Source organism: Carex rostrata, chromosome 13 (genome assembly GCF_964058835.1).
Source record: "Carex rostrata chromosome 13, lpCarRost1.2, whole genome shotgun sequence".
Taxonomy (NCBI): Eukaryota; Viridiplantae; Streptophyta; class Magnoliopsida; order Poales; family Cyperaceae; genus Carex; species Carex rostrata.
The window spans coordinates 259005-271752 of record NC_135930.1 but is presented as its reverse complement, the minus strand read 5'-3'; the positions used below and the strand labels follow the sequence as shown (position 1 = coordinate 271752).

The 12748-nt window shown below is 41.6% G+C and overlaps 1 protein-coding gene and 1 pseudogene across 2 annotated transcripts; both read left to right on the top strand.

Annotated features, from left to right (window-relative positions):
* The first annotated feature begins 378 nt into the window (after positions 1 to 378).
* Positions 379 to 6332, top strand: LOC144564594 (uncharacterized). The gene is made up of 3 exons (XM_078314201.1): positions 379 to 472; positions 4967 to 5171; positions 5696 to 6332. Exons 1-3 carry the CDS (start codon positions 389 to 391, stop codon positions 6076 to 6078), a joined length of 672 nt encoding a protein of 223 aa, XP_078170327.1. The 5' UTR covers positions 379 to 388; the 3' UTR covers positions 6079 to 6332.
* A 3046-nt stretch (positions 6333 to 9378) lies between these two features.
* On the top strand, positions 9379 to 12410 carry LOC144564379 (uncharacterized; annotated as a pseudogene). Its single transcript, XR_013514617.1, has 5 exons — positions 9379 to 9402; positions 9838 to 10050; positions 10496 to 10724; positions 11435 to 11563; positions 12141 to 12410. The product of XR_013514617.1 is annotated as an uncharacterized LOC144564379 (transcript).
* Positions 12411 to 12748: the final 338 nt, after the last annotated feature.

Here is a 12748-nt window from a genome sequence, read left to right as displayed (position 1 = left end):
CCTGGTAAATAACTTATTGTCTCGTACAAGTTACCACTTATCACGTACTATTGTAGTGTTGACTGGTAAGTTTGACTTGTCTGGTCGAATTTGTCCAAAAAAAGGAAAAGAAATGAAAAGAGCACAAGAAGACATAAAACAGCTACAGATGTTTCACATGATTTACCATGCTATGCCTGATGAAGTATTATTTTAGGTGAGTTTGGTTTGAGTTACAATTTGTACTTGTAAATTATTATTTCTTTTTTTCAGGAGGAATTGCCTGACTGTGATGACATGCTTTTAGAACCTGTTCAGAAAGAAACCAACTCTGGTTGTACCAGTGCCCATGCTTCCATGCCTGACATTGGCGTTTCTACTCTCCTCAGGCCTATCGTTTACTCAAGAAATGTTTCCTGACAGGCTTAACCTGGACCAGCTTACTAGAATAAGTTATACGTTAAAAAATCTTGCCAAGAAGGATGAAGAGAAGGTACATCATTGGCTCTCCTTATTTTATTTTTTTTGATGGTTAACCGGCAAGTGCCGAGTTAACAAATATATTATAAGAAAAGTTTTTTATAGGGTCATTATTTACATGGTCTTTTAGACCCTCTGCCCTACCCTACAGCCCCTCCTAGTTATTTGCTAAATGTTGCCTGTAGCATTATGCTATAGGTGCTTGCATAACCTCTAGCCTTCCCTCTTTTCTTTTCCCCTTCTATAAATAATTTACGTGAGATGTATCCAATCATTGATTTCTAATGTTGTGCTCTCGATGGCCATCCCCGGTGGCCTACGCTTGTTTGTGAAAAGTCTCTTGTTCCTTTCTCTCCAAAGGCTCCATGCTCCTGCCGCCCAAACCGAGTCCCACGTTGCTCTTGTCTGGCCGTGGAGTGCCGATCTTACTTCCAACCATACTTGCCCGGGTTGAGCATTCGAAATTGCCCTATATGTCAGATTAAATTCGGCCATGAGGCCTCTCCAAAAGGTCCTTGCATAAGGACATGCCCAAAGCATGTGCTCTGTGGTTTCGACATCCGTAGAGTCGCACAACATACATCCATGGGATACGTTGCATCCCCTTTTAATCAGTACTTCCTGCGTCAGCAGACTGTTCTGTGTTACCAACCGTACGAAGATTCGTACCTTAGTTGGTACTTTGAGTTTCCACAATGCTTTGTAGTATAGACATGTGGTTCCTCTGTTGTGCATGACTCTGTATGCTGTGGTGCATGTGTAGTTTCCTTCCCTCGTCCATCTCCACCTTTTCCCTCCATTTGGCGGTTCTGGTTCAGTCGATACCTGATAGAAGTTCCGGTTTCTTTCCAAATCCTTTATGAAAAACGATTTGCTTGTTGAATCCCAGATTTCATCCGCCATCCCATAAATCTTCTGCACGGTTTGTGTCCATTGGCTGGCCGGTGTATTATCAAGTTTCCAAAGCCATTTAGTGAGAAGTGCTTCATTCTGTATGGCTAGGTCTATAATTCCCATACCTCCATTTTTTGCTAATGTACATACCGTCTCCCAGTTGACTAGGCAATTAATTCCTTGACATGTTTCGTTTCCTTTCCATAGAAAGTCTCTTCTCATTTTATCCAAGTGCTTCAACACCCCTTTGGGAATGGTAAGCGCTTGCATATAATGTAATGGCATGGCGGACATGACTGATTTAACTAGTGTCACCCTTCCTCCATAAGAGAGAATGTTAGACTTCCATCCTTCCATTCGGTTCTGCACCGCATCGATCATAGGTTGCAGCTCTACTTTCCTCGGCTTCTTGGTTGTAAGGGGTAGGCCCAGATATTTCATCGGGAGTTGGGATGGTTGACAACCCAGAATATTTTGAATAACCTGGGTTTGGTGTGGCAGGAGCGCGATTGGAACAAAGCTGCTTTTGGTTTTGTTTATTTTGAGGCCTGAGAGCTCCTCATACACAGATAGGATCCTGGCTATGATTTTCAGGGTGGTTGGGTGCGCCTCGCATATAATGACAGTGTCATCTGCAAATTGGATTGGTTGTGGGGTCATAAATGTCGGGTTCGGCATCAGGGTTGAGGCTGTTTGGATAAAACGGGTCAGAGAGTCTGCCACAATGATGAAAATCATGGGAGATATTGGATCTCCCTGCGGTACCCCCCTTTGATGACTAAAGTAGGGTGTCAGGCTGCCATTGACCTTAATTGCAGACGATCCTGATTGCCAAATGTGTAGTACCGATGCTATCCATTTCGGGAGGAAGCCTCTCTCAATCAGTAGGTTAACTGTGAAACACCAATCTACCGTGTCGAATGCTTTCTCAAAGTCCACTTGCCTCTTCCTCTCTGGTTCCTTCTTCCACTGCTTCATCCATCTCGGAATTGGACGAGATGTCCTTATCGGATTGGGGATCCACTTCTCTGTCCTTGTCTGGGGGCGTTACCTCATTATGATGAGCTGGGTCGGGCCTCCCCATCCTTGCTTCGATATTAACCAGTGGAGGCCCACCGTTGTTGCTTCCTTTATTGTGGGAAGATTGGCCCTCTAGCAATATCCCTTTAAATGGAGAGATTTGGGCCGCGCTCATGCGAGTTAGAGGTTCTTCAGCCCATTCCGTATCATTTATAAATTCAGTGATTTTGGGCCCCTGTGTTTCCTTATTCCTAACTGGGCTTTGGGCTATTGGGTGATCAGATAGGCCGACAACTAAGGGATTTTTTAAATTTTGAATTTCCTCTGTAGCCGGCAGCGTAGGTACTGTGCGGTCTCCATCCGCATTAAACCCGACTTGACATTGGCGTGTGGTTGACCCCTCTCCATTTGCTGCACTGGAGGCCTCCAACGTCTTCCCCTTCTCTTTAATTTTTAAAATTTCAGAACCTTCAAGGTTTTGGATGTTATGATTGTGGGTCGGGTTTTGCAAGAGGGAGTGCAGTTCCTTGTCCCTGCCTTTCATCTCTCCTTCCCTTTCTTCGTTCTCCCTCAACAGCTGTTCAAAGTGCTGGTTAGCCCTAAGAGAGAGTTCTATTTTATCCCTTTTCTGACTTGGCTCCATCTTAGACCAGATAGAGAAGATGGTGTCAAAGTCGACCACTACACCTCTTTCATCCAGTTCACTATTGGAGGTGGAGATGGCTTTTGCATTCTTCCTTTGAACTGTGAGAAAATAGTTCTGCAGTGGCGTAGTGTCTGTCATAGGCGGTAGCGGTATTGGATCTTCAGCCCAAGAGAGCACCGTTAGTTTGTTCCTTCGCTTAACTCCCCTGATCCACATTGAGATGGACCTCGGGATGTCCTCTAGCTCTTCCACCGCAATTACTGCTCGAAGGGTTTGCAGAGATGGTGCCCCTCGCATGTTTGCGTGTTCTAATAGCATCCCAAAAGAGCTTAGGGCTGGTACTAGGTGGTCGAGAGTCCATGCCTTTGGCGTGACGTTTTCTAGCTCTATCCAAATTCTATATTTGAGGATGAGTTGCACGCCATTGATTCCTTCACTCCACGGGTATATAACAAAGCCGAGATCTTCCAAGGGTGGAGCAAATTCCTTGAGAAAGATCTGGCGGTCAGCTCCATGGAGCAATAGAAGGATGTATTGAGCTCCTTGCATGTGTGTGAGTTGAAATGGGAAGGCTGATTTACTTACTGCCATAAGAACTGATTGAATGATTTGAGGGTTGTGTGTCGATTTTAGCCTGGCATCCACCACGATTGCCCGCCTCAACTCCATTGCATTGTACCTCATCTGGTATGTTTCTGGTATGTAGACATTGGCCGTCTCTGGCCGATTGCTTGGCAGCCCTTCCTCGCCTAGATTGCCCATTGGTTGCATTGGGTCAAAATGTGCCCTGTGATATTCCGGGCAGCTGCGTGCCTCATGACCCTTGACCCAACAGTAAGCACACATCCTTTCTATTTCTTTGCATTCACTTTGGTCGTGTCCGATTTCGAGGCAGTTGAAGCATCTCCCGCGCCAAGCCTGATGTGTTGGTACTGGTGGCAGCGGTAGCGGGTGTCGTTTGGGTTTACTTGACTGTTCAGCGTTGATTCTTGAGGACCATGGGTTTTGGTCGACAAAGTTGATCCAAGGTGGCAGTTGGTATCTCGGTGGCGGAGGTGGTGGGGTGACGTGTGCCGATGGTGTTGAGTGTGTGTGTAGTGCTTGGTTTGTGCCATTGCGGCTGGCATGCAGGGGGGGAGGTGGGGATGACAGAGTTTGTGCATATGATGGTTCAGTGATGTTGAGGTTTAGAGTAGCGGGTGGTTTTGGGTACTTTATGTATGGTATGGGTGTAGCTGTTTGGTTTTTGGGGCTGTCTGGGTTATGTGTGGGGGTGTAGTTTGGAGAGTTGGATGTCATTTTCTGTTCTGTTGCCATTAATGTTTGCTTTGGCTCATTAATGGGGTATGTTGGTTGGTGAGGATTGTTGTTATTTGTAAGTATAATACGGTATTGGGAACTGTTGTTTTGAGTGAGTGATGGTTTTGATTGGGCATGGTTGGCTAGAGGGTACGGTATCAGAGCATTAATGGCCGTATGCATTAATGGCGCCCAGTGATGATTACTAAAAGTATGCTGATGTGTGGTTTGCTTTGGATATTTTGTGTATTTTGAATATGTTGGTTCTCTTCTCCAGTACTTTTTGTTTTGAAATTGAAAATTTTTTGGTTGAGTTACATACCTTTTTCCTTGATACTGCTTGTACCTTCTCCCTGCGTTGAGATCTCTTGGGTGGTTGTAGTGTGTATTTCTCCCTGTTCCATACTTCATTCCATTGTTTGGTACCACCTTCGACCAGCCATCCCCTGTTGGGATGATTTTCAGTTTCGCCATAGTCGCCTCTTTTCCCGTCACCAGCACATTGGAGTAGGTAGTTGACTATTCTTCGGCTCTCCTTATTTTATTGACAAACTCCAGAAGAAAAGAAAAGCAAAAGAAATCATTATCTTTCTTTCTATATTAAAAGCCAAATGACCCTCGATTTTCTTTCTGTTTTGGTATTAGCAGAAATTGAGGTTCAGATCGCAGTTTAAGGCTGAGTCTCAAAACATAAAGAGAAAGTACAATGAATTAACTAAGGAAATGGATGCACAATCAGGTAAACTTAAGAAGTTTCTACTAGGTCTATCCTGCAGGGTTGAAGGTGGTCAAAAAGCGGCAAGGGAACTAAGAGCATTTGAAATGGCTGCAGAATCAGATATTCTACTTCAAAGTATGGTTCTGTTTCACCTCTAAAGTTTTAATACAATACCAGGTTTAATTACTACCAACAATATACCTGGTCAGTGTGGTAAGGATGGTAGCTTAATAAAGTTATTGGTAGGAGCTTCATATATGGTCTTAGTGACCTCTTTTGGCCAGAATACTCTTAAGGGTCTGCTCCAGAACGGAGATTTTGAAGGAAAGAGGAGTGAAAGGAAACAAAAGCCTGTTTGTGGAACTATTGATTTCAGAACAAAAAAATATTGAGAGGGAGCGGGAGGGAGAGAGGGTGAACAGTGTATAGAAAATTGGTGATTTTGTTCACCCCCGATTTGGAGTGTAGATGAGGTGAACTTGCTTCCTTTCCTTCCCTTCCTTTCCCCATTACACACCTGGTTTGTGGAACTATTGATTTCCATCACACTCCCTGTATCTTAACACTAATGAATTACCAAAGGGAAGGAAAAATAGAATCTTGTCAGATATTACTAGCAGTATAAATTTTTTTTAATCATATTTTCTCAATAACATCAGATTGGAATCGACAATCTTTTCCGCAAAATTCACCAAGTCAGTCAGCATGTCAGTCTGAACCAGCATTTATGGACTGCACATCCTTTGGGCTTAGCCCTTGCATGCCACCTATCAAGGACACTCGAGCGCCACCGGTTGAAATTGGTCAGGCTCCACCTATCATGACAAACCAAGTACCATCTGTCCAGACTCATCTAGCTCCCCCTCTCACAACCAACAGAGTCCCAGCTGTCCATTCCAATCTGGGCTCGTCCAATGAAGCATCAATGAACCTGGCCTCAGCACAAGCATCAGTGGACCTGCGTCAGCACGTCTCTCCACTGTCCATGCTGCTAATTTCTCACACATTTGGAATCGACAAAACCATGGCATTCCGATCATAACTCAGCACCTGCTCACCACAGACACTCTTGGGATGTCTCCCCCAACCAGTAGGGCAACGTCTGTCCAGAAAACTAAGACACCAACTCTTACCACCGCACCAGTTTCACCCGTTCAGGTCCCACATGTCCGAGCGGATCTGCCTTCACCTTGCTGGACCAGCATACCCAGGCCTGCCTCGACAAGCCAAGTCCCACCAGTCATAGCTGGCATGCCCCCTCCTTTTGCCAGTACATTGGCCCCATCAACATCTCCTGTTCAGGTCCCACATGTCCGAGCGGATCTGCCTTCACCTTGCTGGACCAGCATACCCAGGCCTGCCACGACAAGCCAAGTCCCACCAGTCATAGCTGGCATGCCCCCTCCTTTTGCCGGTACAGTGGCCCCATCTACATCTCCTGTTCAGGTCCCACATATCCGAGCGGATCTGCCTTCACCTTGCTGGACCAGCATACCCAGGCCTACCTCGACAAGTCAAGTCCCACCAGTCATAGCTGGCATGCCCACTCCTTTTGCCAGTACAGTGGCCCCATCTACATCTCCTGTTCAGGTCCCACATGTCCGAGCGGATCTGCCTTCACCTTGCTGGACCAGCATACCCAGGCCTGCCTCGACAAGCCAAGTCCCACCAGTCATAGCTGGCATGCCCCCTCATTTTGCTGGTACAGTGGCCCCATCTACATCTCCTGTTCAGGTCCCACATGTCCGAGCGGATCTGCCTTCACCTTGCTGGACCAGCATACCCAGGCCTGCCTCGACAAGCCAAGTCCCACCAGTCATAGCTGGCATGCCCCCTCATTTTGCTGGTACAGTGGCCCCATCTACATCTCCTGTTCAGGTCCCACATGTCCGAGCGGATCTGCCTTCACCTTGCTGGACCAGCATACCCAGGCCTGCCTCGACAAGCCAAGTCCCACCAGTCATAGCTGGCATGCCCCCTCCTTTTGCCGGTACAGTGGCCCCATCTACATCTCCTGTTCAGGTCCCACATATCCGAGCGGATCTGCCTTCACCTTGCTGGACCAGCATACCCAGGCCTACCTCGACAAGTCAAGTCCCACCAGTCATAGCTGGCATGCCCAATCCTTTTGCCAGTACAGTGGCCCCATCTACATCTCCTGTTCAGGTCCCACATGTCCGAGCGGATCTGCCTTCACCTTGCTGGACCAGCATACCCAGGCCTGCCTCGACAAGCCAAGTCCCACCAGTCATAGCTGGCATGCCCCCTCATTTTGCTGGTACAGTGGCCCCATCTACATCTCCTGTTCAGGTCCCACATGTCCGAGCGGATCTTCCTTCACCTTGCTGGACCAGCATACCCAGGCCTGCCTCGACAAGTCAAGTCCCACCAGTCATAGCTGGCATGCCCCCTCCTTTTGCCGGTACAGTGGCCCCATCTACATCTCCTGTTCAGGTCCCACATGTCCGAGCGGATCTGCCTTCACCTTGCTGGACCAGCATACCCAGGCCGGCCTCGACAAGTCAAGTCCCACCAGTCATAGCTGGCATACCCCCTCCTTTTGCCGGTACAGTGGCCCCATCTACATCTCATGTTCAGCCCATGCATCTACATACTGGCAGGTCCCAAACTGTCATGAGAAACTGGACCCCACCTGTTCAGAATGCATCTTTTTTAGGCCGTCCACCTGGATCTCAGCATGCCTTCAATCCTCAAAATAAACTAATATTATTAGTCAATATCATATTATTAGTCAAAATGTACTATGTGATTGATGGTCCAGAATTTTTTTACTATTTTTAGTCAATAAACTAATATTATTAGTCAATATCATATTATTAGTTAATATCATATTATGAGACCAAATTTTACATTTTTTGAAATTTTTTTACTATTTTTTTAGATTTATTAAAAATCACTGTTTTTGGATGGTCCAGAATTTTCAGATCAAGTGTTTTTCTAAATATCTAAAAAATTAGTAAAAAATTTTCAAAAAATATAAAATTTGGTCTCCAAACACATATTAATATGGAGAACAAGATGAACGGTTCGGATCGACCATTAAGATTTGAAAACTCAAATATAGAGCCGTAGCACGGTAACAACCCGTGATATGCATAGTACCATAGACTCACTCATATTTACTTGTTGTTTAGTGGTTAGAGTTTTTTTGATGAAATTTGCTTTCAAATACCATCAATCACATATTAAGCATTTTTAATTTTTAATTTCTTAATCAAAATTTTCTAGTTCTAACGCTGCTATCGTTAAAGAAGGTACTGTTACTTTGAAATTTAACAAAAATTTATACTTGACAGTCGCTGCCAAGGTTTAAAAAAAAAAAATTAACAAAATTTAGAGTGGTGGCTCGCGCACTGTGATGATTTTAATTTTTAGAATTTTTTTTCAGTAACTTTTAGAAATTGATATATTCCATATGTATTGAAAGGGAAGTTTGGCTATTTGTGACAAAAATGCTATTGTACGATAGGGGCATAAATTTGTGATTAGCTTTGGATATTTGACGAAATATAAATATTTTGTATAGTATATTAATACAAAAAAAAAATTAAATATTCACTTCAATTAAATATTTAAATATTTTGTATATTAATATAAAATTTATTCATGATTCAATTAATAATCTTTAAACCCAACTCATGCATCAACATTTCATCTTCTATTATTTATAACTTAATTGGTACATTTTGACTAATAATATGATAATGATTAGTGATTGATTTATATTAGATAAATATCATTTTTAGCTAGAGAGTGATTAACGCTATAAGTATGTTATGTTGTTAACCTAATGAATATATATGATATACACATTTTACTTTTTAAAAGCATGTAATAATTTTGTTTAGATATCTGAATTATGTTTATGTTTATATTCAATAAATTTCAAAGCTATTTATGCGGTATTTATTTAATATTTAAACTATATCCGAATCTATTTTATATATATATATATGTGCATATCTGAAAAACTAAAACAGATTCAGTTTGATTATTATTCATTTGTGCATGATCCGTTTAAAACTTTAAATCCACAACAAAGTTGCTATCTGAATTTAATTTATAAAACCATACCAGCATAATCCACGTAAGCAGAAAGTAGAAGAATGTAGAAAACAAAAGTCGTATAAATAAACATGGACAAAGCCGTAATAAATTTGCAGCACCACCGCTCCAACAATGTCCGTATCCCCTCAGGTACCTCGGGTACAATTTTAGAAAATAACGGTTTGGATTTAATCCCATCAGGGTGAAAAGAAATTTGGTGCCTAGTGTATATGAGGGGTCTGTTTTGAGATTCGTGACAGAGTTAACGAACGGTATGGATTTTCTAAATGCACCTCAGGTAACCTGAGGGATACGGATTCACTCCAACCTCCAGGAGATATCTCATATTTTGCGTGACCGACGTGTCCGGTGCCTATTCGGGGGTGACGTAGGGGGCAGTATTATTGGAGCTTTGAGATTCGTGCAAAACGTATTGCAACGGTTGAGATTTTCCAAAAAGTCACGCAAAAATGTGAAATATCTCAGAGCGCATTCCGTCTTTTTCGAGTGCGTATCCTCTGAGATATCACATATTTTGCGTGACCGTCTGACCGACGTGTCCGGTGCCTATTCGGGGATACCACGGGGGCCAGTATTATTTGAACTTTGAGATTCGTGTAGAACGTATTTGAACGGTTGAGATTTTCCAAAAAGTCACGCAAAATATGAGATATGTCAGAGAATGCGAATTTGTCTTTTTCTCCGCCACTTTTGACCTTCGCCTGCGCGCAAGGACCAAATAAATCCCCGTGCTTCTATTATTTTGCAGTCAGTAAAGCCGATATGGGAAAGGACAAAGGAGGGTGAAGAACATTTTGGATGGGTTTTCTCAACCTCTGACACAGAAGAACCGGGCGCAGATCCAGATGCTCTTAATGGGGCCAAAACTGTTAGAGAATTGTATGAGATAGCTAGCTCAGCTTACACTGGGAAATACACTGTTCCAGTAGGTACTCTAATTGATTGTTCAATTTAACAGGGCAACCCATATTGGGTTGTGCCTATAACTTTTGTTGGTATTTTGTTGGATAATATTTTTCTTTATCAACTAAAACTCCCAGTCTCATGTTGATAGGGGTATTCATTAAATGGAATTTGACTAACTATCCTAATGGATAGATATTAAAACTGAAATTTTTAAGACTTTAATATAAATTCTAAGAGTAAACTTGGTCCTAACCATGACCTGCTGGGTAAAAAATGTGAACAAGACCAGACCAGTGCACTTGCACCATACCAGTAACTACCTCCTTTTTTGCTTGTGATGTGGCTGTCAGCCTGTCATGCACCAAGGATGAGCTTCTTGTATCTATTTACATTTGAATTTAAGTTATCAGGACCATTATCGGATGTAGTTAATGTTTTCTGGCAAATATGATATCTCTTTTTAGGTCTTGTGGGACAAGAAATTGAAAACAATTGTAAACAATGAGAGCTCAGAGATAATTCGGATGTTCAACGCGGAGTTTAATGATCTAGCTGAGAAACCTGATTTGGATTTGTACCCAGAACATTTGCGACTTTACATACATGAGGTCAATGATTGGGTATATGACTCTATAAATAATGGTGTTAATTTACAAGTGTGGTTTTGCCAAGAAACAAGGGCCTTATGAGGAGGTACTTTATATATGCTTCTTCTATACTCAATTGTTTATGGGCTGTTATGTACTTTATACAAGTATTGATTCCTATCGCGATGGTTTACTTTTTGAAATTGGGCTCCATTGGGATCAATGTTTATCCATTGACTGAGGGAAATGTACTAAGTTGAGCCAAATCTTTTTGGAGAACTATTTTTGGCTTTATTGAGGTTTACTTCAGTGGAGAGCACTAAACAATGATTCATTTGTCCAAGTTGGTCCTCAATTTATATAAACTGGATGTACACATAAAATGTGAATATATTTGTCAAATAGTTAGTCCCAGATTTTGTCATATATATTGTGTTAAGCATCTAATCCCACAAACTTTTTTTTTATTCATTATCAAAAACATTTAAATGTCGAGAGCTGATAGAGGACCCAAATTGGAGTCTTGGACAAAAACAAAGGATCAAGTTAACAAATCACTCACTCCCTGTGTGCTTGAGCTGAAATTGAAAGACGAGAATCCAAATTGGTGTCTTGGACAAAAACAAAGTTCAAGTGGCTTTAGAGGGACAAGTGAAAATTTTGACCCACTTCAAACATAACATTTAGTTGGGTGATGGTTTTAATTAACTGTAACCCATTTGAACTTTTGGTTATTTTATAATAATGTTTAAATCATCATTTAATATGAGTTGGAATTTTACAGCTATTTTGCCTACATGCATGCATTTTCTGCAGGCTGTGGAGAAGCTATATAGGGCCTTAGACAAATGTGAAGAGATTCTAAACAAGCAAAGGTATATTTGTGGCGACACACTCACAGAGGCAGATATACGACTCTTTGTCACTCTGATTAGATTTGATGAGGTACTTCTAATCCATTTTTTTTGTTGTTGTTTAATTTTTCTGGTAATTACGCACAAGTAGTTTACCATGTTAGCAAAGGGCACTGCTCTGATTAGATTTGATGAGGTACTTCTAATCCATTTTTTTTGTTGTTGTTTAATTTTTCTGGTAATTACGCACAAGTAGTTTCCCATGTTAGCAAAGGGCACTGGGGTATTTCATGTTTGCATGTAATGACCAAAGAGTATTTTGTTATTTTATGCAAGTGAACAGTATGGATATTCTGCTAAGCATTAGCAAGACTGCCCCTGAACCTAAAGTCCAATTTGCATAAAATCAATCTAAGCATATTATACATGTGGTCTTTTGGTTAGCATCAATCGCCTAAAGTCAAGCCAAACAGTCATGTCAGTTATTACTAAGCCTTGGTTTTAACAGTTCGCCCTCTTTGCAAGCAACCTTTCAGAAGTATGATAAGTATTAGCGGTAATGTAATTTGCAAAAGACCCTTTATCTTACATCATTATGTATTAACAAAGTACTAAACAGGATTTGTGATCGTATATTGATTAACACCAAGTAAAATTATATTTTCTAGGTATATGCAGTGCACTTCAAATGCAACAAGAAACTCTTGCGTGAATACCCAAATTTATTCAACTATACAAAAGACATATATCAGATCCCTGGCATGAGTAGCACAGTCAAAATGGATCATATAAAGAAGCATTACTATGGTAGTCATCCTTCCATAAATCCATTTGGAATCATCCCAGCTGGACCTAATATTGACTATTCCTCCCCCCCCATGATAGAGAAAGGTTCAGCTCTTAAAAGAGGATGTGAGCGTATTTTTCTTTTTAGATAAAAAAATATTATTTTGGTTCTTAAATTTGTAAAAAATATATTCAAATTGATCCCTAAGTGCAGGATGGAAAAATACTAGAGTTATGTCACGTTCGTGTTCAACAGATACCGTGTTGTATTTGATACGACATTATTTAGATGATCAGATGACACACTATTCTTTACGCTCATATATTTCAATAGAAATTAAAAACCAAAAATTGTGTATCATACATGCGACATTTATAAAAAATGTTTAATGGCTTAATTTTATTGGCAAGACTAAAAACCCATATGAACAAGCTATATCTTGCATCGGTAACACCTTGTCGGGCTTTGATGAAGACAACAAAATACCAT

What these genes read in the sequence shown, in the direction of transcription:
- LOC144564594 (XM_078314201.1), top strand. Translation starts at nt 389, where the DNA reads ATGTTTCCTGACAGGCTTAACCTGGACCAGCTTACTAGAATAAGTTAT. An exon ending in CCAAGAAGGATGAAGAGAAG is followed by an intron (nt 473 to 4,966) that starts GTACATCATTGG and finishes TGGTATTAGCAG; the next exon opens with AAATTGAGGTTCAGATCGCA. An exon ending in ATCAGATATTCTACTTCAAA is followed by an intron (nt 5,172 to 5,695) that starts GTATGGTTCTGT and finishes CAATAACATCAG; the next exon opens with ATTGGAATCGACAATCTTTT.